Source organism: Mustela putorius, unplaced genomic scaffold, assembly GCF_011764305.1.
Source record: "Mustela putorius furo isolate JIRA1106 unplaced genomic scaffold, ASM1176430v1.1 tig00000997_pilon_pilon_pilon, whole genome shotgun sequence".
NCBI lineage: Eukaryota > Metazoa > Chordata > Mammalia > Carnivora > Mustelidae > Mustela > Mustela putorius.
The window spans coordinates 2,602,446-2,630,215 of record NW_025421527.1 but is presented as its reverse complement, the minus strand read 5'-3'; the positions used below and the strand labels follow the sequence as shown (position 1 = coordinate 2,630,215).

Sequence of the window (27,770 nt, the reverse complement as noted above, 5' to 3'; positions counted from 1 at the left end):
TCGTTTCGTCAGCCAGTGAACCGGTGGCTGAAGATCCGCCCTGCAAACTGAAAAGTCCTGTGCCAAAGTTTCAGAGGGCTCTTCCCTCGGCTCACCTGAGCAAAGGCCTGTTGTGCCCACTGCACACAGCACCAGGACTGGGGGTGGGCACCCGAGCACCCACTCCTCTCTGGCTTCTCCTTGTCCCTCTAGCACCCCAACCTGCCTTTCCGCCCCCTCCGTCCAAGCACCCACAAATACACAACCTGGAGAAGAAGATGAAACACTCACCAGCATCAGGTTGCCTCCAGCCTTGAAGTCCGGGGAAGGCAGCGGGCAAGGGCCCGGCGCGGGCTGGGGTGGGGTGGGGGGCACTGCAGGGTCTGAGAGCCCCCCCCCCCCCGTGCCAGCACCGGCCACCTCTCCGGGCAGCCTCAGCCTTCTTGTCTCCCTTCACCAACACTTTGCCGCCTGCTTCTCTCCACGGGGTGCAGGTGCTCCGCTGTCTCTACTCGACTCTCCTCCCCATTTGGGCATTGGTGCTTCTCCTTTTGGAGATGTTTTCTCGGGTCTCCTGGAGGGTGTGTGTGGGCCGTGGAGGCCGCTGACCCTCGGAGGCGCGCTCGCAGGCTCTAGCCCTCTTTCTCCGCCTCTCCCCTTCCTTCCCCTGCTCCCCCCGCCCACCTGCCCCTTCTCCCCGTCTCCCCTTCATTCGAATTCCGCAATGCCCCCCTCGTCCCGCTCCCTATCTTGAGGCCCACTTCTCGGTCTGGTCTCGCACCCCTGGCCCGCATCCCCGACCTGCCCGGCACCGCGGGGGCAGCGCTGGCCCGTCCGTCTCCCGCGCGCCCGCCGGTCGGCCCGCCAAGTTCCCGCGACTCCCGGCCCGGGACGCGCGGCGGCTCCGGACTCTGCTCGGCAGCCGATGACGTCACCGAGCCTTGCGCCCGTGATTGGCTGGCTCCGGGCCCGCGGCGGGAGACTTGGCCGACTCGCGGGGCGGCTTTCTTTGTCCCCCGCGCCTTCAGGTGGAGCCGGGGAGTCGGGCCCTGGGCGCCTGCGGCGGGTGTGCGGCGGGTGCAGGGGCCGCGGCCCGGGAAGACTAGCGCTGACTCGGGCCCCGGCGTTGGCTGTGGCGGGCAAGGAGCAGAGCCGGGGGCATCAAGCCGGCAGCGGCCCGGGCGCGGGCGAGGGTCCCAGCTGCGCGCTAGCAGGTGGCCGCGGGGGCTCCCGGGCCTGCCCGCGGTCGTAGCGGCCTCAGCTGGAAAGCAGCGGAGCTCTGCACTTGGGATCAGGCTTGCATTTCCAGTCTTCGCTCTTCCGTTTGTATGACCTTGGGCAAGTCACCGCAGCCTGTTTCCACGCTGCAAAACGGGAACCAGCGCGTTTATTCCACAGGTCCACGAAAAGGGTTAAGAGTAAACCAAGAGTAATCTAATTGTTGGATCTGTTGCTATTTTAGTAGATAATATGGTGTAGCCGAAAGGATCCTGGATAAGGAATGAAAAATCTTCCTTTATCTTTCCTTTACTGGGATGACCTTCACCAAAGTGACTTTTAACCTCTGTAGGCTCCATTGTCCTCGTTTGTAAAGTGGGAGAACCGGGCCAGAGGACCTTTTTTTTTTTTTAAAAGATTTTATTTATTAATTTATTTGACAGAGAGAGAGAGATCACAAGTAGGCAGAGAGGCAGGCAGAGAGAGAGGGGGAAGCAGGCTCCCCGCTGAGCAGAGAGCCCCATGTGGGGCTCGATCCCAGGACCCTGAGATCATGACCCGAGCCGAAGGCAGCGGCTTAACCCACTGAGCCACCCAGGCACCCCGAACCAGAAGACCTTTAAGGTCTCTTCTGGCTCTGACGTTGTGCGACTGACTGGTAAAGCTTAGCATTCTCCGTTTATCCCGCCTTCGGAGGAGGAGCTCACTTCCTTCTTCGGGACTCTCCTTAAATCTCTCCCCGTTGTGAGAAACCCACTTCTCTTAGGGATCCTGGCAAACCTTTTCACTAAGGGCCTGCCCTCTCCCCCCCTCCCCCCCACCCCGCCCCCAACCACCAACGTGTCCCAGACCATAGCAGCAAATAGGTAGGGCTCATCCTTGATGGAGATTCTCTCCCCAGGCTACAGGCAGGAGCAGGATTTGGAGCTGGGAACTCTGGCTCCACTCGGCGAGGCCATCAGCTCCACAGTCTGGAGCAGCCCTGACATGCTGGCCAGTCAAGGTGAGAATCCAGGCCCCTCATCTCAATGCCCCTCGGTCCCCTCCACCATCCTCACATCATCTCCCACTCATGTTGCCTCTGCCCTGTGTGCTCACACCCCTCATTACCACGCAGCTCCATCCGACCTCTTAGTTCTTAGTTCCACAGCACCGACTTCTCGCGCACCCACGCCTCTTCCCTGCTCCAGTGTAGAGCCATCTCTACCCCCTCCACCTTTAACCCCCAAAGTAAAATGACTCCAGGAGGAGGGTATTACTCAGAATAAAGAGGATCTGGAAGACACAATGGAGGTAGAATTCTTCAAAGGGACCCACAGATACGGGGATCGCTTGTCAAAACTTGGTATAGGGTGAGTGGTAAATGACAGGTTTCCCAAACCTTTCGTTCAGATGCTTCAGGGATAAATCACGTCCTGGTTTACTCAGCCAGCTCCGTCTCTGGCTCACTAATCTTGAAGTCATCATTTAAATTTTCAAGCCAGGCAGTTACTTGAGGAACAGTACAATGAAAAGGCCACTGCATTGAGAGTCGAAGAACAGGGGCGCGGTCCCCACGGAAGTCCCCGGTGAGCAGAACGATCGTAGGCCATCATTCATGTCCATGGTCTCATTGTCTACATCTGTAAAATGAGGGAATTGGATTCCATGATCCCTAAGCTCCCCCTCAGTTCTGTAATTATTCTGAACACCAAAACCAGCGGCCAGACTTTGTGCTCCCACGTGGAGACGGACACCCCAAAGCACCCGTGCTTCTTATCAAGCCCAGCACATGCCACCTTCTCTCCTTGGGGCCCCTTCTCTGCTAGGAGCATCCATTATGTATTTCTTGGAAACGGAGCTCTGGTGACCAATGAGGAAAGGAATAACAGAGAGGACAGGGGTAAGGTCAGTGCCAGGGGGAGAATGGGGACTGTTTAAAACTACTCAATTAGGGAATGCAGGGAGTAAGTTTCTTGGCTTCCGATTCAGAGAATAAAGCTGCTGCGCTAGCTTAGCCCCACCGGAGGGATGGTGAAGACGCTTCGGAACCAGCCAGAGGGTGTTGTGGATTTTAGTCCTGCGGAGGCCGCTGCTGTCAGGTCGCAAAAAGTCAGTCCCAGAGACGAGGGGCTGAGCATGGGGAGCAGAAGCCATGCTGTGGGGAACACGGAACTATGTCAAGGGGGAGGGCTCCCGGCCAGGCCAACTAGAGGGCCCCTCCCTAGGATACCTTGCCTGTCCTTGGTTTGTTTGTTTGATTTGCTTAAGAAGAGAGGGGTGAGAAAGTATTTCCTTCGCATGGCAGAGAAAACTTGAATCCTCTAAAATAACAGGAGGGGGGTGACTTGGTTTGGTGTGTTGAGAGGACGGTTGTCCTGGTACCAAAAGAGTGTCAGCTGATGATGAAGGGAAGTTACTGTGGGAGGAAGTAGTCTGTGCCAGAATGTTTCAGCTCTTCTTTCTTCTTCTTTACTTATTTATTTATTTTTTGAATCTTTTTGTTCCTTATTCCACAGTTTTATCAGCTCCCTCTTATGTAAATGAACGTGGGACCCAAGGCTGGCTTGGCCTTCTCCTCACTTTTAGTTTGGGGATTACTTGTCTCAAGCGCCTCTCCCGCCCTTTGCTCGCAGAGACAGGCAGAGGCCGGGAGGCGGAGCCTAGACTGACAGGTGCGTGTGCGTGTGCGTGTGCGTGTGCGTGCTTTCACAGTGAGCGGCAGCGCCTCTCAGGAGAGTTGCTTGTGCGGTGCTCTGTGTAGATTGGGACGCCTGTGTTCCCCTCCACTCAGCAAACATTCAACAAATGACTGTTTTTGTGTGCATTGCAAGCCAGAGGAAATAAGGTCTGTCTCCCCTTCCCCACCACCTCTGCTCCTTCTCCCACGATGCCTTACGAGAACGCAGACACGGGCGCCTTGGACCGTCCGGGTTAGATGAGGCGCGCTTTGCCCCAGAAGCGGGTGGAGGGGCCGGCCTTCCTCGGGATGCTGACCCTCTTGCGCTCCTGCAGATAGCCAGCCCTGGACGTCAGATGAGACCGTGGTGGCTGGAGGGACGGTGGTGCTCAAGTGCCAAGTGAAGGACCACGAGGACTCGTCTCTGCAGTGGTCCAACCCTGCCCAGCAGACTCTCTACTTTGGAGAGAAGAGAGGTACTGCCCCAGGTCTCCTCTCTCCAGGGGAGCTGTGGGCTAGGGCGGGGGTCCGAGGAGCCCAGGGCAGCATGTGCCTGGGGTGCGGAGGCTGGGCATCTGGAAGGTGTGCTGTTTGAGGAGGCAACAAGCCAGGGGCTCATCTGCACGCTCCAGAGAAACCATGGTGTGACAGCTCCGACCTGAGCCGTGCACCATCCTCCGGGGGAGACACCTCAAAGCAGCCCCAAGACTTAGCTGGTGTCGAGTGTTGCCCCAAGTACTTCACAAGGCACTCCCACGAGATTCAGGCCTACTTTTCTGAGCATCCCTGAGGCTACTGTGCCTGCCCAGTGGCTCAGGAATGTGAGGGCATAAAGAGGGCTCAAACTCAGGAGGAGTTTCCCCCGCCCCAAACCATGCTAGAGCCCTTCTTCCAAAGACGCTGGCCTGGGACTGGAAGATGACCGTGGAAAGTGCCGGTAAAAGCCTTGCTTCCCGTTCTCCCAATGTCCCCAGCCCTTCGTGATAATCGGATCCAGCTGGTTAGATCCACTCCCCATGAGCTCAGCATCAGCATCAGCAACGTGGCCCTGGCGGACGAGGGCGAGTACACCTGCTCCATCTTCACCATGCCCGTGAGGACGGCCAAGTCCCTCGTCACTGTGCTCGGTGAGGCTCCCTAACCCCAGGGGCTCCGCAGCATGCCTCCTTGCAAACACAGCTCCTAGGTGAGCCCCCAAGGCAGTCAGAGGCCCAGTGAGTCTCTGAGCATTTGGGGAAACTTCAGTCTGTGCTTCCTTTGCAATGGAACAAAATGCCGAGAGTACTGGGTTCTGATCCTTCCTGCTCTACTTCCTGTGTGCTCCCTTACTCCCTCTGAGCCTGAATCTCCCCAACGATGATAAAAAAGATGCTGACATCTGTTCTGCGTACCTCCTAAGACTGTATGAGGGAAACACGAGAAGTCTTTGCAGTGTTGATTCTAAGGTCCAAGTACCCTCCTGCTGCTTATGTGCTCTCAGCGGGTCCTGTGTTTCAGTTTCCTTCTTTGCTCTCCTAGGCTTCACATCCTTTCTGTAGCCGGCCAGGGGTGCTGTGCGGGGCCGCGCTACGTACTAGATTTTCCCTGTGGGTTCTCAGGGAGGAGATGGGAGAAAAAGATGCTTTCTCTAGTCTTCTACGCATTCTAACCCAAAGTAGGACTCATGCATCCTGAGTCCCTGAGAGGCCATCTCTGCAGGCAGAGCTAAGGTCACCTCATGGTGCCTCTCCTTCCTATCTTGGCCGTCCCCCCTCCATGGCAGGAATCCCACAGAAGCCCATCATTACTGGCTACAAGTCATCATTACGGGAAAAGGAGACAACCACCCTAAACTGTCAGTCTTCTGGAAGCAAACCTGCAGCCCAGCTCACCTGGCGGAAGGGCGACCAAGAGCTCCACGGTAAGTTCTCCCTGCTTTGGGGCTCGGTGGGAGAGGGTAGGATGGGTGAGGAAGAGAGGGGTACACGTCTGTGTGTGCGCACATCAGCATGGTGTAGGAGGAGGAGGACAGGTGTTTTGTGCACCCGTGTGTGTGTGTGTGTGTGTGTGTGTGTGTGTGTGTTAGGACCCACATTCTCCCTGTGTGTACATCAGCATTTCACAACTTTCTAAGTTTGTCTAAGTGGAGACTCGCCATCTGTATGCCTGCCGTGGGCCCACACTGTCTGTATGTTAGGGCTCACTCTGTGTCTGTGTGTATGCGCGTGGACGTGTCTGTTCTGTACTCCAGGAGAACCAACCCGCGTTCAGGAAGACCCCAATGGTAAAACCTTCACCGTGAGCAGCTCAGTGACATTCCAGGTTTCCCGGGAGGACGACGGGGCGGACATCGTGTGCTCTGTGAACCATGAGTCTCTAAAGGGAGCTGACAGATCCACTTCCCAACGCATTGAAGTTCTATGTATGTGGTGGGCTTGTGAGGGAAGAAGGGTCAGGTATGAAATGGGGGGAGGGGACGAGAGTGCGCGTGGCTACACGCAGCACCTCACGCAGATCAGCGATGAGTCCACGGGTGACGGCACCAGGCTAAGGGTCGGCAAGCTTCTTGGGAGAGGGCCCAATAGCAAGTATTTGAGGCTTTGGTGGGGGGGTCACACAGTCTCTGTCTCAACAACTTAATTCTGCTGTTGCTGCAGGAAAATAGCCATAAACTGTATGTCAGCACATTAGTGTGGCTGTGTTCCCATAAAGCTTTATTTACAAAAAGACACAGCTGGCAGGATTTGGCCCCAGGGCAAGTTTACCAAGTCCTGAGCTAGGCCAGGGATGTACCACTAGACCGTGAGCTCTGGCGGCGACTGTAGCAAGCCTGGAATTGGAAGACGCAGGGCTGGTCTCCGCGTCCCCCCATCCCCCACCGCTAGGGGCTGTGCCAGCTTAAGGAAATGGCTTCGTCCAGTGAGCTGGACTCTTTCTTTCCTTTAAGAGAAGATGAACCTGGTGATCGCTAAGGCTTCTTCCTAGACCAACACACTGTGATTTCAGGATCCCAGATCTTCCCTGTGGTCCTCATCGTCTGCCCCAGCCCCCCAAACCAGAGGGTTCTCGGGTTTCTGACCTACAATGACCACCATCACTGTCCCTTCTCCAAGCCTTTCCAAGGGTCCTCATTTCTCTGTGGACTCTGCCTTGAGTATGGACAGGAAACTTTCACCCTCTCGTGAGAAACTGGAAATTTTCTGAGTGCGGGAACCAAGAAAAAAGAAAAAGTGCAGAGACAGAGTACAGAGAATCATAAAACAATGCATTTCTTGTCCTGACTTCTCTAGAGGCTGGTCATTATCCTCAAATAACTCAACTGCTTAACCTTCTCTTTTATGGGAGATCCAGGACTGACTCTGGTGCCCTTTCAAATCATTAGACCCCTTGCTGAAAGCTGGACGTGAGGCAGGTTTCCGGGGGTGCCCCTTTCCATTTGGCTGCAGATGGCCCGGATTCCTGTGAGTGGGACTGCCGCTGACTGGCTCTGCCTCTTTGACCAAAGCTTGCCCTCTCCCAGGGGCTGCTGTGTGCTTCACTGATTAGCAGGAGGGTCAAGGGGAAGATCCCGAGGAAAGAACTCAGCAGACTTCAGAGTTCTCAATCACCCTAAGGTGTTTCTCTGCTGATCGGTCATGCGTGCGGGGCCCCCGGCCTTGGGGTCCTCTCTCCCATGTCCGAACCCCACAGACTGCCCTGCCAGGTACTAGATCCTCTGGCGCTGACTCTCGAGGCCCAACGGTGATCAGCAGTCAGTCAACAAGCGCTAGACTCCAGGCAAGGCACTAGAGGCTTCGATGGGGGTGGGGCCCCCGTATTCACTAACGTATGCACTAACTCACCCGGCCTGATCTCTTTGTCCTCTTTGATTTGACGGAAACACGTTCATAAGCAGGTGGTTAAGGTTGGCTCTGTCCGCAGGGGAAGCTCGGTGCCTTTATCTGTTGTTCTAAACCAGCCTCTGGCTGTATTTGAGCAGCCATCTGGCCCTAGCCTCCTAGCAGCCCTCTGGTGCCCGTGGCAGATGCCATCCTCTCTTCCCAGAGCACATCTCTGCAGCCTAAATATGACCCCCATCTCTTGTTGTTGGGAAACTCTTCCTTCACTTTTGCTCTGACCCCTGAAAACGATACTCGGCGCTCACAGGCTGCTCCCTAGGAGCAGAGGAGAGAGGGTGGGGAGATTGTGAGCTCAGGAAATGACCCAGGTCAAGTTCACTGGCTCCATCAGAAATGTGCATGAAGTCCCACTTCTGTGCCAGGCCCAGGTGAACCAGGGGCCTTTCTTGGCTCTCTGTTAGGACACTCCTTCGGTGTCCACCACAGACAGAGCTTCAGAAATCCTACCTCTATGAGGTTGCAATGCAAATCCTGTGCACACTGAGTAGTAACCATGGACTTTGCTCGTGAGACATTGGGGCAGGAGGTCTGTGTCCCCAGCCCCGCCCACGCCTGAGACAGGTAGGAGTCGAAGCCTTAATGCACAACAGGGTGACGCGGGACTGTGGTCCTTGGTCTTCTCCTGGACAGTGTGGCAACGGTGCACTGACATCATTTCCTTCTCCACAGACACACCCACGGCGAAGATTAGGCCAGACCCCCCGCACCCTCGCGAGGGCCAGAAGCTGCTGCTCCACTGTGAGGGGCGTGGCAATCCCGTGTAAGATCTGCTTCCGGGCCTGACACCTCCACACCTCAGACCGCGATCTCCCCTTGCAGTCTCCCCGTCTCCCCGCCGTTCTCAGCCTTTCGCTTTCCCTGCCCCTGCCCTTCACCGTCCATTCCTGGACGGCATCTCCTGCAAAGCCGCAGAAGAGGGGCCCTCCCCAGCCGCCCCCGAGGTCCCCATGGGAACCACCAAGACACAGCCAGACATGAGTTAGGAAACCTCCCTCATCCTGGGGTCAAATCCCGAAGGGTCACCCCTCCCTTCAGCAGCTTGAGCCTGGGTCAAACCGTGATTGAATTCCTCCTCCCAGATGTACTTTTGTTGGTCCCTTTAGCCCCCTGACCTGCTCGCTCCCAAACACGTGTGATTCCTCTGCCTCTGCAGCCCCCAGCAGTACCTGTGGGAGAAGGAAGGCAGTGTGCCCCCGCTGAAGATGACCCAGGAGAGCGCCCTCATCTTCCCCTTCCTCAACAAGAGTGACAGCGGGACGTACGGCTGCACGGCCACCAGCAACATGGGCAGCTACAAGGCGTACTACACGCTCAACGTGAACGGTGAGCCCTCCCGGCCCTCCCGGCCCTCCCCGGGCATCCCCCTCGCCTGTCTGCCCACCCCACGCTCTGTGACTTCCTCTCCTGAGAGCAGCCCTCGCTGTGCCTTGAGGGCAAGAGGGCCGACCGTGGGAGTGTGGAACTCGGGCTCTAGGTCTGCTCTGGAATGTGCAAGACGGACGCCGTCAGCAGAATGGCGGGCTCCGGTGAGCCCTAGCGGTGCCCCTACCCCTCCTCTCCCCGGGGCAGCACGCCTCTGTGTGGAGAGGCCCCAGAGTCTCGCCAGGGCCGGTGTGGGGGTTCCCCTTTCCAGGGGCCTGTGCCAGGGCTGCTCTTCTGGTGACCAGCAGGGGACCCGTGGTGTCACCGCCACTTCCTGGCCGCAGACAGGGTAGGGTGGGTTCAGGCAGAACACAGACGCCCGTTGGTATGATGCGGAGACACTGGCCACTTTCTCCGAGGTCTTATCTCCCAGAGACACCAGTGATGCTTCTTCTCTGAAATTCTTCCCACAGCTGTGACCACAGAACCTCAGGAGCAGTGACAGGCTGGCACAGAGGTCCCCTTATTGGAGAGCAGGCAGGATTTTTGAAGATCCTAGTGGCAGCGGGGTCCTGTCAGAAAACCTTACAAGCTCAGAATAGGGGAAATGCATTGTCGGGGGAACACTAGAGGCTCCCGTACCGGAAATGCCTGTTCAGTCAGTGAGGTGACAGATAAGAGACCTGAGACCTGGGGACCGGGGTGTTTGTGCAGATGGGGTGATTCTGACTCCAGGGTCAGAACTCAGCTCGTGGGAGCTGCCTCAGCACCACAGACAATGCTGGTGTAGGATGCCAGCGGTGAGGACCAGCGTCAGCCCCCAGAGCTCCCCCGGCCAGTTCTGAGGGTGACTGCCAGGGCGGTGAGAGAGTGTTCCTGGCCCCTGCGGTTGGTGGTTGGTGTCCCGCCGGCCCCTCCCCCACGGTCCCGTCTCACTGTGACCGCGACCAGTGCTGACACCCGGCGGTGGGAGGAGGCTCTGCAGCTCCTTCCCGGGGACTCCAGAGCAGCCCTGACCCTATCAACAGGGAAGGGAAAACAGGGAGTTAGTTCCAGCAGAGACAGCGATCTGCAACTGAAGACCCAGAGGTCCTTTTGGCCATGGGAAGCTCTGTTTTTCTGAGGGATTTCCCTTTCCATAGCCTCTGGAACAACTATCCAGGATGATGATGATGATGATGATGATGATGATTTTTTTTTTTAAGATTTTATTCTTTTATTTGTCAGAGACAGAGGGAGAGAGAGCAAGCACAGGCAGACAGAGTGGCAGGCAGAGGCAGAGGGAGAAGTAGGCTCCCTGCGGAGCAAGGAGCCCGATGCGGGACTCGATCCCAGGACCCTGGGATCATGACCTGAGCCGAAGGCAGCTGCTCAACCAACTGAGCCACCCAGGCGTCCCTATTATTATTTTTTTAATGTGAGACTGTGTGCACCTACTGCCTGGGAGAAAGACAGGGGCGACGTCCCTCTGCTGCTTCCCACTCAACACCTTCCCACCCACCCCACCGTATCATGGAGCCCCTAGGCCCATCCTCTCTCTCCCTCCCCAGCAGAGCATAAAAAATCAGAACATAAATGTTTTCTTTTCCAATTAGGCGTAGACAGTCAAGGAACGAAAAAGCTGGCCCAGTCAAGCTCGAGGAGACGTGAGGCAGGAAAGACAAAATATATAAGGAGTCAGTGAGGCATCGAGACTCAAGCTGACTCTGTAGGAAAACAGTGGCCTTCCCGTGGGTGGGACAGGTACACCTAGGGCTCATGTAATTTTGGGCGCATCAGAACTGGGTCCCAGGCCTGGGCGCTGTCTCCTCGGGTATTTGGGACGTGGACGAGGCTGGTGCTGACCTCGTCGTGCCTGGTCCAGTGTGCACGCTGAGGATCTACCCCCTCCCCCACCCTGCCGTAGATGCTGCCGTGGAAGGAAGATGGCGGAGACGTTGGCCATCATGGGAAGAAGCTCAGGGTGTGGGTGGGGGAGGGGGAAAGTCCTTGACTTTCCCACAAGCCTCTGGAGGCTGGGATGTGACGCTGGAGTCCGAGGCCTCCCGGTGGAGGACTGTGATGTAGTTGGACCCCAGAACTGCTCTTCACAGGGTGACCTCAGTGCATGGCCTTCTGGAGGCGCCGTCAGAGTTCCCCTTCGCAGCTTCATCGGTGTCTCGCTCTCTGTGCTTGGGGCAACGAGGAATAGGCTGGGGGCCCCTGAGAGAGGCCAGCTCTGAAGGGCAAGCAGTCAGGAGAGAGAGAGAGAAGGAACAGTCTGATCCCCCCGAAAGTAAAAGCAAGAGCGAGAACAAGAGACGACATGGTCGTTAACAGGATGAATTTGACCAGAGCTTCCGGGCCAGAAACACAGCTGAAAGGGTTGAGTGTGAGCAGATCTGTCAACTTATTCACAAATACACAATTTTTAAGGAGAATTACTGCATTCCAGACGGGGTGTAAGAAAGAAGAGTGCAAAACCAGGCACGTCCCCTTTGCTGTTCGGTCCGGTCCGCTCAGCGGATGTCAGCCCGTGTCCTGTGCCGTGTCAGGCGGCCCACGGCCGGGCCAGAGATGCGCTCAGACAAGGGCTCTTCCAGGTCTGACTGTGCGCCCCCCCCCCCCCGCAGACCCCAGCCCGGTACCCTCGTCCTCCAGCACCTACCACGCCATCATCGGCGGGATCGTGGCGTTCATCGTCTTCCTGCTGCTGATTCTGCTCATCTTCCTGGGCCACTACTTGATCAGGCACAAAGGTCAGAGGCAGCGGGGAGCCGGGGTGGGGGGTGGCGGGCAGGGAGGCAGCAGGGAGCTGGCTGCTCCACCTCCTCTGGGGACTCCACTGGCCCTTGGAGGGCGAGAGGAAGAAAGAAGACAGCCAGCCCTGTGATGACTGAGCACCACCAACCCCGCAGTAGAGCCCCATCACTTGGTGATTCTCCAAGTCAAAGGGACCCTCCATCTCAGTCCACGCTGCACCCCCCGCCCGCCCCCGCCCTGCCGCTCTGCCCCCAGGGCCTCCTGCTCGGAGAGGAGACCTGCCGGTCCCATCTCTTTCTGCACTGGCTTCCTTTCTCCACTCTTTGTCCTTCCGTCCCACAGCGTCTCTGCTCCTCTCCCGTTTCCACGCCTGCCCACTCCTCAGACTTTCCCCTCTGTGCTACTTCAGCCAGCAGCCCCGCTGCACGGCTGACCCAGACCTCAGCTTCCTGTTCACGGCTGACCTGCAGTTTCCCTGTCCCCACCTAGGGTGTGCATGTGTGCACACACATGGAGGCACATATGTGCACACACATACACAGACGGGAGCACAGAGGTCCATGCCAGTACTACACGTACAGGTGCACACACACCCGCGCACACGTACCCACAGGTACACACAGACATACACGCACCTATCGGCACACACCTGTACGCTCATACACACCTGCACACACGTACCCACACATGTGCACACACATGCGTGCACACCCAGGTGTGCACATGCACACTCGTGCAGACTTGCGGGCGCATAGGCGCATGCATACACCCACACACACGTACACACATGCACACACGCATGCACACATGCACAGATGTACACGCAGGTTTTTTCTTGTTTTATGAATGAGATTCTAGTTAAGGGCAGCATTCAGTCACTGTCCATGGGTGTGGTCAGGTGATGGGTGTTGGCAGCAGGATGGAAACTGGCTCAGGTGGGGACCTAGAGAGCTCCAGGCCGGAGAAATGTTGCAGGAGCAGGGGGGGCAGTGCGCCGTCAGGGCAGGGGTTGGGGGTGGGCTTTGGAGGAGTGGAAACTGCTCCTGCGACTGACGGGAGGGGTCTCTCGGTCTGTGCAGGAACCTACCTGACACACGAGGCCAAAGGCTCTGATGACGCCCCAGATGCAGACACGGCCATCATCAACGCAGAAGGCGGGCAGTCGGGCGGGGACGACAAGAAGGAATATTTCATCTAGAGGCGCCCGGACCCCCCCTGCACCCCAGGGGCCCCACGGGGACTGCTGGGGCCATCACCAACCTGGACTTGTACAGAGCGACCCCAGGGCCGCCCCTCCCGCTTGCTCCCCAGCCCCCCCCCACCCCCCTGTACAGAATGTCTGCTTTGGGTGCGGTTTTGTACTCGGTTTGGAATGGGGAGGGAGGAGGGCGGGGGGGAGGGAGGGTCACCCTCAGCCCTTTCCGTGGCTTCTCTGCGTTTGGGTTATTATTATTTTTATAACAATCCCAAATCAAATCCGTCTCCAGGCTGGAGGGCCAGGGGCCCTGGGTGAGGAAAGCAAAACCCTGGAGTGTAGGAGGAGAGCGAAGGCGGAGGGGTAAGGATAGGGAGCCAAGCCGGGCTGGTGTGGGGGCCCTGCCCCGCAGCTCTCCGTCCTCCCCCGCTTCATGGCCTCCTGGGGGAATGGGAAGTGGTGAGCAGAACCTGGAGGGGCTGGAGGGGGCTTTTCCTCTGCTAGTCACGCACCTCAAGTTACGGACAGGGAAGCGGGCCGCCCTGTCACCCCTCCTCCTCCATGACAGGAAAGGGGTGAATGGGGGTCCCCAGGAGGTGTGAGCCAGCAGGTGGAAGGCAGCCATGCAGGGACCCAGGGCTCCCACATGGGAAGGACACAGGTCCCTGCCAGGAGGGGGTAGTTCTGCAGGGGGAGGCTGGCGGAGAGGGGCCTCTACCCCTTGCGCCCGATGTCCAGTGAAGCCCGGCCCCAGGGGCGAGCGCTCTAGCAGCTGTGGGAGAGGTGCTGCTGCGGGCCCCTGGCTCTGACCCGAGCCCTGACTGTCGCACGGCAACCGCTGCTCCCGTCTTGTACGGCCTGCCCTGCCCCTTCCCACTCCCTCAGCAGCCAGGCAGACGTAACAACAAAAATACTAAAAGGAGCTTCAGTGCACTGAGCTGTGTCCTGCCCAAACGAGGGGAGTGATGTGAACTCTGTGAGCGTGTGGTTCTCGTGTTTGTGCCTGCATCTGTGTGTGTGCACGCGTGTGGAAGGGGGGCGGAGGGAGCGCCCAGGCGGGTGGGGGCTGCGGGACGCTTCGCAGAGGAGGGCTTCAGGCGGGGAGGGCTCTGAGTCGGGCTGTGGACCTCACCTGGGCTGTGGCTCCGTGCCCGTGTGTCCCGGGTCGCCCTCGGTGCCCATCTGTCATGGAGAAAACAGTCCCAGGGGGTGTTTTGCTCAGTTGTCCATCTCATCTGTCCCTGCCTCAGTTTCCCTTCTCAGAGCCACAGAGTCAGGGCCACAGCCTTTGCTATGCACCCCTCAGGCCTCTCCCCGGCACTGACCCTGGAAGGACCACTGTCACTTCTTCCCCCCCATAGTCTGACCCCGGGGGGCGAGGGCCGGGAGCGAGCCTCTGTCTCCTTCCCATCTCCACCCCCGCTTTTGATTTTCTGTCTTCCTGCACTGCCGCTGTGGAGATGAGGTCGCTCGCCCCCCCTGTCCCGGCGGGGCCCCACTCACTTCTCTGCTGCAGCCGGCAGGCCTGTCCGCCCCCCTCAGTTCAGGTAATATCCTCGGGATTCTTCCAGCCGCTGGTTAGGGCCCTTGGGCAGCACGGGCACCTCCCCCCACACACACACCTCAGCCAGGGCCTCCCCCCTCACAGCAGCAAGGCAGCCTAGGGCCCCAGGCCTGTCGGCTCCCTGTCTCCCGGCACCCGCTTTTGGGAAAATGACCTTTCCTCTTGGAGCTGAACCACTCTGTCCATATTACACAGAAGCCATATTTGTACGGGGGCGGGGGGGCGGGGCTGTTGTGCTGTGTGTGTCTGTCTGTGGGTGGGGGAGGGAGCAGGGAGGGGGTCGTGTATCTTTATAATCTTTCTAACTCTCCTGTGCTAATCTCCGAGGGGCCACCCTCAATATATCTGGATTATCCGTGTCGCCCGCTGCCTCCTTCTTGCTTGCTGCTCCTGCTCCAGACGGGGGGTGTGCGCGTGAGGGGGGTTCTGCTGGTGTCCCCTGCGCCTGGACCCCCCCCCCAGGGGTGGCCCCCTCTCCCAAGGGCATCCCTGCGCGGAGACAGCAGAGCGCTCCAAGGGAGAGCAGGCTGTTCACCCCCTCCGGCAGGGTCCTTGCTTTCTCGCGTGGTCGGGGAGGGGTGTCTGCCTGCTCCCCGCTGCCTCCCCACCGGGTACCGGAGAAGGACACAGTGACGGCAGAGACGCCGCTGGCCCCACAGCAGGACAGACCCTCCCCAGGGCTACTGTCTAGCCCCGCTCACGCTCACGTTGAACATGAATCCGGAGCAGTCATCCTGGGAAGAAAGGGGTTGGCGATCTATGTAAGGCACCCACCTTTGCCTCTCGGCTCCCCTACTCTGGCTCCATGCACCCCTGCCTGAATGCAAAAGGGCTCCTGGTGAGATTGCGTTGAAACACCCCAGGCTCTCCTGGAATGAGATAGTGTCGCCTAACCAGCTCCTGAGACCCCGTGACCCGAAGGTCTGGCCGTTTCCCCACCCAAGAAAATGCAGGGAAAGAGCAGAGACTGTGCAGAAGCCCTGGAGGGGTGAGGCTGCCCGCAGCAGAGGTGTGGGTTCTGGGGCCTGCATGTGCAGAGTAAATGCTTTCACTCTGCCAGCCGGGGAGAAACAGAAGCCCCACCCCTGTAAGGAACTGCACACATAGCCCAGAGGCCCGCCAGTGAGTCCGTTCAGAGCCTTTCTATGCCCAACACAAATATGATCGAGAGCGCCCCATGGGCGACAGTCCCATTGTAGAATGTGCTGCCCCATTGTCCCCCAGAGCCTGCTTTAACTCGTCAGACAGCGCATCATGCTTGGTATGGAGAATGCGTCCGCGGCGCCCATAGGTGGCTAGACCAACGCCCAGCCGCTCCCTGAAGCAGCTTCCTCACACAGCCTTGACCGCTGGCCCCCAGCCCTTCCTGTCCTCACGCTGAAGCACCCAACACCCACCTACCGCCTAGCCCTCGGCTATGTGCTCGCGACACACGACACACACAGCCACACACAGAGACGGCATGCGCAGCGCAGGGCTATCAACGGGGGCCGGTCCGACCTCGGGCACCACTCACAGCCCCTCCCTCGAATGTCCCCCTGGAGCTGTCTTTCTTTGGATCCAGTTCAAGGGGTGGAGACTCGGTGAGAGTCATCAGCTGCCCCTTCCCTCTGCCTTCCCAGCAGGTCTCTTATCTCTGTCTCACAAGTCACCCCTGGCCCCTCTTCCTTCCTGGTGCTCGAAGACTCCATCCCTGCTGGAAACCCCCCTGGCTTCTCAGCCCCGCTTTCCACCTTCGGGAAAACACCCGCTATCTGCCGGCCATCTTTTTCCTTTCCTGAGTGCAGGTCCCCACCAGTGAAATCCAACCTCAAAACAGGAAGCCCCGGGCGATTGCCCCTTCTGGGCCTGAGCTTGAGGCGGGCCATGGGTGTGGGGCGAAGGCTTCCTGAATGCCCGGCTCCCCCCCACTGCCTATCCCCTAGCCCTGCCCAGAACTGATGGCCTTCATTAGCCCCTGGCACTTATCTTGGAGCCGCAGCCACCCACGGGACGTTCCCAGCCCTTCTCTCTGCCTGCCCTTAGCCCGGCAGCGCCATGGGGAACTGTCTGCAGCACCAGGTGAGTGTGGGGCTGGGCCCACAGTCCTCCATCTCTTTCCCCCACCACCTCTTTCTGTCTGCCCCAGGGCCTTTGCACCTCTTTCCTTCTCCCCTCGCCTCTTACCCTTCCCTCTGTTTCCTTCTCCTCCTTCTTACTCTGGGCTCCGGGGTCCCTCATCCATCCAGGTCCCTGGCGCCCTGACCCGGACCTTGTCCGGCTCTCGCAGCCTGTCCGTTCCCGTCCCCTGCTCTTCCTCCCAGGCTCCGAGGCTCCTGTGCCATCCTTCCCTGCTGCCCCCACTGCATCCCCTCCTCCAGGCTGGCCTCCGCTCCATCTCCCCCTCCCGCTCCCTTTATTCCCAGGGACTCTTGAGCGGGGTAGACAGATGATCTGACTGTCCCCTCTGGGGCTGTCCTCCAGGTGGCGAATGAGGACGCTACTAAGTTCACCTTCGAAGATGACATTTGGGATGACTTTAATGATTCCTATGACCTGAACTATAACTACAGCAACGTGGACGCCGCTGCCCCCTGCCGCTCCTGCAGCCTGTTGGACGACTCCTCCTTGCCCTTCTTCATCCTCACCAGCATCCTGGGCATCCTGGCCGGGGGAGCCATCCTCTTCGCCCTCCTCAGACCTCTCTTCCACTGGCAGGTGTGCCCCGAACGGCCTTTCCTAGTACAGCTGGCCGTGGGCAGCACTCTCTTCAGCATTGCGGTGCCCTTCCTGGCCCCAGGGCTTAAAGAGCTCCAGGGCACCCCTCTGTGCCACCTGGCCCACATGGTCTGGTACGGCTCAGCCTTCGCCCAGGCTCTGCTGATAGGGTGCCATGCCTGCCTGGGCCCCCAAATGGGCACAGGTCAGGTCCCCAACCTCACCCTGAGGCTTGGTGTGGGACTCTGGGGAACGGCTGTCCTGCTGGGGCTGCCGGTCACCCTGGCCAGTGACACTTCTCGTGGATTCTGCTCCCTGACATTCAGCAAGAGCCACTGGTTTCTGCCGCTGTCACACGCCATTGCCTGCTGCGCCGTCTTCACCTTGCTGCCGCTGGGTTTGCTGGGAGCCAAGGCGATAATGAAAATACGGAGCAGGGGGCAGCGTCCCTGGGCCAATGTCCTGTGGGCCTGGTTTGTGTTCTGGTGGCCTCATGGGGTAGCTGTGGGCTTGGACTTCCTCGTGAGGTCCAAGGCCTTGGTCCTGTGGACATGTCTGGCCCAGCAGGCTCTGGACTTGCTGCAGCACCTGGCGGAGGCCCTGGCCATTCTGCACTGTGTGGCCACACCCCTGCTCCTGGCCCTGTCCTACCACCAGACCGCACGCGCCGCCCCGCCCCCCCTGCCCCTGAGACGGCCTTCTCATCTGGACGCCCAGGGAGGAAAGTCCTAGCTCTCTTCCTGCCTGTCCACCTGAATTAAAGTCTACGCTGCTTTAATGAAGCTGTGGTTTCTTATTTTATCTGGGGACGTAGAGCAGGCAGGAGAATGGAGAGAAACCGGACCTTCCTGCCGGCGTCCGTTTCTCTAGCTGGCCTGGGGAGAAAGTGAATGACATACAAACTTCCTCAGGGTGCAGAGATGTTCTCCAGAGGTATGAGGTTATTGCCGTCTCAAAGGGGAGGAGATTCGCCTGAGTATGAGGGGAGCAGGGGGCCTGAGAAACCAGAAGAGATGGAGGAGGAAGAGCACCTGCTCGGGAAAGCAAATGAAAGAGGACTCAAAACAGGAGAGAGAAGACCAGAGGAGAGAGAAGAGCCGAGAGCATGGCCCCCGTCCTGTCCGACTTGTCTAGCCTTCCTCTCGGACTACTGTCTCCCGGACCGCTGTTGGCTTTGCTTAGAGATCAGGCAGAGCAGCATCCCAGGGGGCCTCACTTTGTCCAGGGAACATATCAAGACAATTCCAAAAGCCACTTCTTAGGAATCATCTCCCCGAGGTTTGTTTCTCGGCAGGACACTAATCCCTGTGTGTGTGAGTGTGCATGTGCATGTGCGTGTGTGTGTGTGCATCTGTGTGTCTCCATCTGTTGGAACCTACATCTTGCTGGGTGCAAGCACGGAATCGCACCGGTCCACACGCGGGGCCGCACCCCGCCGCACCCCCCGCGTGCCTTCCCTCTGACCCTCCCTCCTGCGGGCTCCTCCCTCTATCCTTGTTTTCCGAATGTGGAATCAGGATTAATGACTCACTCCCTTACCCAAATGGGCTTTCTTTCCCCTGGCTTCTATGCTGAGCCTTCTCTGGGTGTCTGTGTGGGATGCATACAGGGAACTAAAAACCAAGAAGTCAAGGGGGTTGAGGCACTTTGAGGGGAGGGGCCTGATCTGACTCGTCTTCTGCTTAGAATCCTCTGGATTTTTCCCCCATTCAGCTCCTGAAAAGGGTCTTTCTTTCCATCTGTCACACCACAGCCCCATGTCCTGCTCATAGTCATAGTCCTGGAGGGTTTTTCTCCAAGTCTGGGTAGTGGTTGGAAGGACAGTGGATAAGCCCTCTCCGTAAGGGGGAGAACTTCGGCGGCCACCGACAAACTCGCCCTCTGCCCAAGAGGCCACGTCCCCAAGGTGCCTCCAACCCAAGTGAAAGCTGGGCAGACTTGAAGGTGCCTCCCCTCTGTCTGAACCCCGACAGCCTTCCCGTGTTGTACAGATGTGCTCTAGCCGCTCCCCCTGCGCCGGCTCCGCTCGACTCTGGGCTTGGAGACACTGCGAGAGCGCAGGAGAGGCCCAGGCCCAGCCGGAGCATCCTCGGGAATTTTCCCAGGTGGGTGCGTGACAAAGCCTCCGACCCCCCCTCCCGTCGCTTAGCAACCGTCAGGGTAGCGGCTGATTGGTGCATCCTAAATTGAAAGGCGGGACTTAGGGCCGGAGCCGCAGGAGGCGTTCGTTCTGAGACAGGAAAGAGAAGGAAAATGAAGAAAAAAGAGAGAATTTACAAACCTAAATTATGCTAAGGCCTCCGACCACAGTTTGCGAAGGCGGCACAGGGATTGCTCTCTCAGCCGCTTTCCAGAGAGGACTTCTCGGAACCCGCCAGCTCCTCCCCCTCTGCATCCTACCTGACATCCCCCCACAACCCCCTCCTCCGACGACACCGGACACCCCCCCACCCCCGCTCAGGGCTCTGCCTGAGAGGCTGACCTAGCGGAGGGGAAGCGCAGGGTGGTCCCAAACCTTCCAGGGTCAACCTGATGCTCAGCGGGCTGTCCCCCGCCTCCGGGGCGCTGTGCAACCCGGCCTGGCCCCAGCCCCGGCGACCCCAGCCCAGGAGACACAAACTGCGCCTGCAGGGTCTCGCTGGAAAGAAGCCCAGAGAGCCCCCTATCACATCCCTCACCAAGCCAAGGCCGAGGCAGAAGCCCGCGGCTGATAAGAGGTCCCTGAGGCTGGGGAGGGAGGTCTGGGGAGGGCCTCCGCACACTTATCTCCCGCCCAGCCCACCCCTGCCCTGCCGCTTTACCCCAGTCCTTCCCCGCGACCCTTTCCTGCACGGTCTCCTGCACTGGGATGCTTCTTCTGAGTCTCATCCCGACCTCGGGTGTTTCTTCAAGGCTTTCGTGGGGTCCTCCCGAGCCCAGGCTGTCACCCCAAGCCACTAACCCACCCACCACCTGCCACCAGCTTCCCCAAAACTGGTCCGAACCTGGCATCTTCCCAACAACCCCTCAGGAACCCAGCTCCTGTTTCCTGAGAACCCTTCAGAATTTCATCTTAGGGTTGGCAGGGACCTTCCCTGTGTCTGAGTTAGGGGGCCTCCGGGCTAGGGGAACAATTGTTTCCCACAGAGAAGAGCAGGGAGCAGGCCAGCATGGGGCACTCACCAGGCCCTGGGGAAAATCCACCTGCACTCCTGGAGGGAGACTTATTCCTTTGGGGGAAGACTGAAGATCACAATGACACCCACAGGTCATTTATTCCAGGCCCGGGGCCCCTCCCAGAGGTTGTAGGAAACAGATACCTGTGCTCACACCCTTTTCCCCACTCCCATGTCCTGACCCCACAGCCCCATCATCATCTTCCCCCAGAGGTGGCCCTCTGGGGAATTCTGATTGAGAACTTCACTGGGATTTCAAATCCAATTCATCGCCAGCTCTAATTGCCAGGGATTTGCATGAAAACCATCGTATGCTATCTAATTATTCTGACAAGAGCAGCCCGCCGTCTGGGCACAAGGAGAATCGCAGCTTTAATTAACAATAATGCACCTTGTAGACGAATGTGACTGTTTAGGTTAATTAACAAGTCCAAGTCCTTCCAGATCGAATCCGCACATCTTCTGGGTGATTTGGGCAGGTGGGACATGAGCCAGGAGACAGGACCGGTTGAGAAATGAGTTCAGCAGAGGTGGGCGTCAGCTTTCTCCTCCCCTGTGACTACCGGTTGGTTGTAGGATCTCCAGAAAGCCCCTTGAAAAGCTGGTTCAGGGGAATTAGAGGGGCACAGCTGTAGGGGATTTCAGCCGTCTTGATGTTACACTTAGATTTAGGACATCTTTCAGACACAGTTGTATAAATGGGAGGAAGAAGTCGTTGCAGTTCCTCAGATGTGCCTAATGCACCGTCCAGGTGTTTGGGAACCAGGCTCTCAGCATTAGAGCCCCATCTACCCAACACTGCCAAGTCTCTCTGCCTTTCCTTGTATCACATTTTGGGAGCACTGAAAGTTGCCTACTCCCAAGATTCCCAGATGATGTTCCAAGTCCCAGCTTTGTCCTCCTCCAGGCTAATGGTTTGAACCTTTTCCCGGCGTCATTCCCTAGGTTCTGAAAGAATGATACACTGTCTATGACTGCAAATGGCCTCTTTCTGAAGGACCTGAGCCTGCTTTTCTCCCTCAAAGTCGGGTATTACTAATGCTTGGGGAAGGGGAAATCCTAAGTCTCTTGGAAAATCCAGTGAAAGTGATGAATCTCTCTTTAGGAAAATAGAATATTACACTCACAATTTGGCATGGAGTTCTTCCCCACAGCCCTTGGAGTTAAACTCAACACAGGAATTTCCGTGATCAGACAGTGGCTTCGTCTCCCGCTTGCTCAGGAAGCTTGAGGCCCAGGGACCTAAAGTACTTTCTGTTCTCTGAATGGGCAAGTCCCGTTTCTACTCTGGGCTTTGCACTTGGCGTCCCTTCTGCCAGAAACGCTCTTCCCTGTGCATTTTCCGTGACTGGCTCCTTCTCATCCTCCAGATCTGAACGCAAATATCACCTGTCCTGACATCCAATGAGAGAGAGCCCCCACCTACCCGGCCCTGTTACTCTCCACCAGCTCACCGGGGATGTTTCCAGCATGGTGTGTATCACACTCGGAAACTGTCTCCTTTCTTCATTGTTTAGTGGCCAGTTTCCTGCTCCTCTGCACCCCTCCACCCCCAAAAACAAGTGTCAGGAATGTGGGAACTTTTTCTCTTTTGTGACTAGAAGTCAGAGCTCAGGAAGTAGGTGCTAAGTATGTGAATTAATTAACTTCACACAAATAAAGTGTGGTGCTCCAACCTGGAGGGCTTACAGGCCCCTGGGACTGAGGAATAAGTAAGCACAGGATTCCCCCAGAACAAATGTCAGGACATGGCGCTCCTCTTCCCGAAGGCCTCCAGGGCATCTCTCCCAGCCCTAAATCATCCGTGGGCTGAAGAGACCGGAGGACCATCAGCACCAGATTTCTGGCCTGGGTAGACGGAGGACAGTGGGGGGATGGGGTGAGTGGGGGGTGGCCTTCGAGGGGGCACTTCTTCATAAGTGATGAATCACTGAATTCTGCTCCTGAAACCAGCACCACACTCCGTCTTAACGAACTTGAATTCAAATAACGGCTCAGAAGAAAAAAAATAAAATAAAAGATTTCTGGCCTGAGAACCTGTTTTCTGTGTCCATGAGGGCCAGCGGCAGCCAGGGGACTCTGGACTCCCCACAGGCCCCAAGCCCAGGTCGGAGGAGCGAGGCTCACTTTCCTCTGGGACAGTACAGCTCCGGGCGGCAGGGGAGGGCTGGAAGGCCTGTCACTCTTCATCTTTACTTGAGGGAAAGTGAGTCCCCAGGGACGTCCCGAGTTCAAGGAGACAGTCTTCCAGTGGCTCAGAATCCAATTTGGAGTCCAGCAGCCTTCTCAGATTTGATCACACTCAGGGAGGGAGCCCACTGGAGCTGCTGGCTTTTTATCCTTCCTTCTCCTCCGCTTCAGTTCCAGCTCAGCCTGTGGCCCCCACTGCCCATTGCCACTGCCCCCTCCAGACCTCTGGGCTCTGGCTCCTTCTCCAGCCTTCTGGAACCCAGCCCCACCCACCGTGGCCCATTCATTCTCTCTGCAGTTCTGGGCCCTAGGTCAGGTTAACCCTTTAAGGCACTTAGGGGTATGTAACGCATTTCATTTAAAGGATGTACTGAGTGACTCCTAAAGTCAGCACACTGGGAGAGGTCCCAGAAGACCCAAAAAGAACCCAGACACAATTGCAGACATCGACATCTCCCTGAACCCACCTGGCCCCTCCCTGTATCTCTTCCTTCTTAGGTTCTCAGGACTTCTCAGCTCTCTCCTTAATAACCTTTCACGAGTCTGGGTCCCAGGACACATGGACGCCCCGCAACATCCTCGGTCACCTTGATGGCTCAGTCCCGGTCCTGGCTTCTATTTCACGCCCACAGACCCTTAGCCAATCACAAAGCCCTGCATGAGCGGGTGGTCCTGCCTCTCTGGGGTGGACGGGAACATTCTTTCTGTACAGACACAGAGAAGATGCAAGAAGATACAAGAAGGGGGGGGGGTGTTTTCCCTTCACACTCTTCCAAGGTGGGTGTGGTGGATTATGAAAGTCAGTACAATGAGAGCAATTACCCAGAGGACAGGGAAAGGGTGGGGAGCTTCGGGGAAGAAAGCCCTTTACAAATTAGTCGGTCCCTTTCCGCCTGTGACCCAAGGAAGAGATGAGGACGAAGTGGACTGTCTCTGCCAGCAGCCTGCAGGCTCCAAAAGCATGCCCCTGTTTCTCCTCTGTGGCCACTCCTTGAGTCTCCAGGACAGGGCTGCTCCCGCCGCGTTCTGGGCTGACTGACAAGGAGAAATCCATGGAAATCTCCGGGAGCCCAGAGTCGGAGGGACACCCACTGGGATAGCAAGAATCGCAGAAATTAAATACGAGTTAATAGAAATTAAGGCAAAACCTGTGTTTAAAAAAAAAAAAATCAATTGCACCAAAACAAAATGGAAGAGACCTGGCTTGACAGACGTTCTTATTAAAAAAAAAAAAAAAAAAAAAACCAACACCAGCTTAGAGGTTTCACTTGGCCACAGGCTAAAGATGATTCAGTAGTGTGTGCGGCAGCCAAAAAGCTAATGCAGACTCAAGCTCAAATCGGGGATGAGGCAGGACGAGCCACCGCTCCTTCCTGCCCTGCCCTGGCCAGTTTGGGAACCAAGAGCTCAGCTCTGGGGCCCACACTAATGAATTAGAGCTCTTTAAAGGGGAATGGTCGAAATGACAGACCCCCACCCCTCACAGAAGGGCTGAAGGAGCAGGGGAGGTGGGTGAGACCCTGACTCTGGGTGGATGCAGAAAACACCCAGCTATCTTCATGTCACTGAGGGGCTGTGCTGTGAAGGGAACATTAGAGAAAAGTCAGCTGTAGCTTAGAACTAGGGACCCTGGGTCGGGGGGAAGTAACAGATTGGTTTAGGCTGAACGTTAAGTAAGTCTTTCTGCAGTTGGAATACAGATGACAGGGATGGGCTATGGCATCCTTGTTACTATAAAAAATACATGCACACGGACGCACTCACGTGTGTGCACACACAGTCCTCCACGCACGCACACACACACACGGAGCTCCGCACTGCTCTGTGCTCTTGTTTTACTGTGGCGAACACATGTGAGGACGGCCTGGCCCTTGTGGACTTTAGAGACAAATGTGAGCGGCAGAGATGAGACACTAAACACGCAGATAACTTGCACGTGCTTCTAAATGCTGTTACAGGAGAACAGAACTGGTATCTTGCAAGAGAATAAGAGGACAGATCTGATTTGAGTTATGAGCTCACAGTTACAGAAAGGACTCAAGCTGAGGCTGAACAGTAACAAATCATCAGACACAGCGGAGGGATCTCCCATGCACGGGGACCCAGCCAGGGCTAGTCCAACTGCTTTCCCCCAAATTGGCAGTGCATCCGAATCGCCTGGGGAGAGGCTTTCAATAGTCCTTGACTCAATTCAAGATGTTCTGAATCAGAATATTTGGGGCCAGAAGACTCTGAAATCCCTGGGATGATACGTTAAATGAAAGAGCTAGTAATTCTTTGATTCCGGTGTCTGGGTCCCACTTGTGATGATTTTAATCTCTTTGCTTGGATCCTTGAATTAAAGTCCTCTGGTTCAGAGCTAGGATACTTTGGTCTCTTCCAAACCGGGTCTGTAGAACAATGAAGGATTCTTAGCCAGATAAGCACCTGACCTGAATCTTTCCAAGAGGTGGGGACCATTCCTGGCACCAACTGCTGCAAAAACCCGAAGCTGGTGCCTGGGGTCCCTCTAGTGGCCAGAGGTGGTCACTTCGGCCCCTCGTCTCTCCAGACCCAGGTTTAGCTAGAAATTACTAGTTGATATGGGCCGTAAGAGGACAAAGGAAGGGAAAGCAGAGAAACCAAAATACGTATTTTTAGAAAGCCCTCAACAGAATTAGCATTAAGAAATGGAGGTGTTAGAATGAAGGCACCGCTGACCGATTGCATCCACCTGCCCCTTGTTGCCAAGCCTGGGATGATCCTAACCTAGACCCCCTCCACTAACCGGAGTGCACCCCTCCGCGGGACGCCCAGCCACCAGCCAGGGACTCCAAGGTCGCCTCTGTGCCCTGGGAAGGTACACAGTGGTGAGGACGCGGTGCTTGGCCGAGCGCTGGGCTGAGATGGGACGGCCAGGTCCAGGCGTTCTGAGCCCGTCACTGGGCTCTCCAGGCTTCCGTCTGCCCACTTGAGAAAAAGCTGATACTGATGCCAGTCCTGCTGCACTCCCAGATCTGACCTGGAGATTAAATGAACTGACAGACGTGGAAGCTGTCAAACGAGTTCCAGCTCGGAGGAAATACACCACCATTAGTATTAAGGAAGAGTCTGCCCTACAGGCAGCTGGGAAAGCATCCACTGCCTTCGGGGCTGCTCACTCCCCCGGCCCATCAGCTCCGCCAGAAGGAGCTGGACTGCTGGATGCTCTCCACCTCGGCTCCTGGGTCTCCACTTGGCCCGGGGACCGAAAGGCTAACACACTATGCCCGAGACAGCCTAACAAGAAACTCCGAGGAAACGTTCCTTTAAAACAGAGGCCAGCCCCGCAAAGGCGACAATGCGGCTGTTGTAGGCATTTTCCGGGCATTTGGGCAGGCTTTGGCTGCATTACAGTATTATTTAGGGCAGAGCATAAAATGTTCTTGGACTGCCAAAAAGCAGCGATACCTCCTCCATGCTGTTTATGATACTGAGCCCTGCCCCAGGGACCCCAGTGTGACCACGCCTAAGCTCCTCGCACATGGTCGCCTGTGGTTTCTCTCCCTTGGAACACGGGTCCTTTCGGAGGCTCCTTGTTGTGGGAGAACCAGTCCGCTCGGGAGACGCTGAGCTGCCCTCAGCAATCTGGCAGTAGATTAATGGCACATGTTCTATGCCTTTGCCACTCAAAATATGGGCTGCGGATCCCAGTATTGGCAGGACTTGGAGCTTGGAGGAAATGCAGAGTCCCAGGCCCAGCCCCAGACCACGGCTGAGTCAGAATCCGCACTCTCACAGGATGCCGGGCAACTCGGGAAATTCGTTTGAGGGTGAGGAGCACTGCACGCTTCGGCGGGCGGTCACCCCCCAGCCCTCACACCCCTCCCCCAGCGGGTGAAGGCCTGGCTCCTAGGATGTCCCCCTTCTTCAGTCTCCTTGCCCTCCAGACTGGACTTCAAAGTTCAGACCTTTCCATGCACTGGCTCTGCATGAGCTTAGTTCCCACAGTTTAGAAAAAGTGAGAAAATAAAAAAAATAAAATAAAACAAAACCCACAAAAACACTTTCTCGTTCCTTCCCCGGTCCCCTCATTCCCAGAAGTAGAGACGACTGTCTCATCTTCGAAGCCCCACAGGGCACAGGTCGGAGGGCGAGGTGATGGAGAACCGACCTTCCTGCCTTTCTGCGGTTCCCATGCTCGTGCTCGGGCTGGGAGGGACGCCGGGAAGGCGACTGTGGGAAACGGTCAGCCGACCAGAGGGGCAGTGAGTGTAGGCACAGGCAGGACAGAGCATCTAGGGGCCCCGAGGCGCTGGCCGCGAGCCGCAGGAAGGAAAGCATCCCTTCCTCGAGGTAGCGAAGACCACAGAGCGTCACGCGGAACACAGGGTCTCACACCAGGCCACGCAGTCAGGGGGCAGGTGGGCGCGCTCACACGTGCGTATGTGTAGAGCCACACACAGTCTTCGGCTTCTGACCCCGATCTGGGCACCTTGTCCTCTAGCAGAGGCCAAGCTTTGCTGCGTCTGGTGGCACAGAGCCGACCCCAGCAGGCGGGTCTCTGGGCAGCAGGAGGCAGCCTCGCCCTGTGACGGGAGCACCGGGTGGGCGGTGGGAGGGCCTGGCGGGTCCCTCAGACGCCTGCCCTTAGCCTTCCGCCTCTCCCCGGCCGACACCTCCTCTCACCCAGGGTTCCCCTTTTAACGCAGAGTCCCTCTAAGCCGGGCCCTGAACTAAAGCCCGGACCATACGTGCAAGTTCGTGTATTCGAGATGCCGCTGCAGGGGCGCCACGGGCCGCAGAAGAGAACCAAGCGGCCGAGGCCCATCAGGAGCCAAAGGGAGGAAGCAGCAGAGATGCGGACCCCGGGCTCCTCCTTCCCGGCCTCGCAGTTGGGCCGAGGCGCAGCTCTGGTTCACAGGGCGGGATGTGGGCACAGATCCGCCTTCTCTGGGGCCCGCGGGGGAACTAGCGTTTCTAGCCTCTTGATGGGTTTCCCGGGCCCACCATGACCCGTCCTGAGCCCACACCCCCCGCAGCAAGAGAGATTCTGAAAACACACCCACCGTTCCGCCGGCCGTCACCGGCTCCCCACCATCCTCGAGGAAAGCCCGGCCTCAGCCCGGCACAGACAGCCCTTCCTTCCTTCCTCGAACCCGCCTTGCCAGTC

At 57.5% G+C, this 27,770-nt stretch overlaps 2 protein-coding genes across 3 annotated transcripts in view; both read left to right on the top strand.

The window, feature by feature from the left end:
* CADM3 (cell adhesion molecule 3) overlaps positions 1-13,966 on the top strand; it is a 29,634-nt gene extending 15,668 nt beyond the window's left edge. The window contains exons 2-10 of one of the 2 annotated variants that reach the window (XM_004775813.3): positions 2,099-2,200; positions 4,192-4,332; positions 4,831-4,983; positions 5,619-5,756; positions 6,087-6,257; positions 8,404-8,494; positions 8,888-9,057; positions 11,709-11,834; positions 12,918-13,966. In XM_004775813.3, the coding sequence (XP_004775870.1) occupies positions 2,099-2,200; positions 4,192-4,332; positions 4,831-4,983; positions 5,619-5,756; positions 6,087-6,257; positions 8,404-8,494; positions 8,888-9,057; positions 11,709-11,834; positions 12,918-13,036 (1,211 nt within the window). In that variant the 3' untranslated portion in view covers positions 13,037-13,966. The remainder of the gene's footprint in view (positions 1-2,098; positions 2,201-4,191; positions 4,333-4,830; positions 4,984-5,618; positions 5,757-6,086; positions 6,258-8,403; positions 8,495-8,887; positions 9,058-11,708; positions 11,835-12,917) is intronic. The other variant, XM_004775814.3, reaches the window with a different exon arrangement.
* Positions 13,967-15,068: 1,102 nt separating this feature from the next.
* ACKR1 (atypical chemokine receptor 1 (Duffy blood group)) lies at positions 15,069-18,076 on the top strand. Its single transcript, XM_004775812.3, has 2 exons — positions 15,069-16,658; positions 17,061-18,076. The coding sequence occupies exons 1-2, from the start codon at positions 16,635-16,637 to the stop codon at positions 18,024-18,026; spliced, it is 990 nt and encodes a 329-aa protein (XP_004775869.2). The 5' UTR covers positions 15,069-16,634; the 3' UTR covers positions 18,027-18,076.
* The last annotated feature ends 9,694 nt before the right edge of the window (positions 18,077-27,770 follow it).

What these genes read in the sequence shown, in the direction of transcription:
- ACKR1 (XM_004775812.3), top strand. Translation starts at nt 16,635, where the DNA reads ATGGGGAACTGTCTGCAGCACCAG. An exon ending in GGAACTGTCTGCAGCACCAG is followed by an intron (nt 16,659 to 17,060) that starts GTGAGTGTGGGG and finishes GCTGTCCTCCAG; the next exon opens with GTGGCGAATGAGGACGCTAC.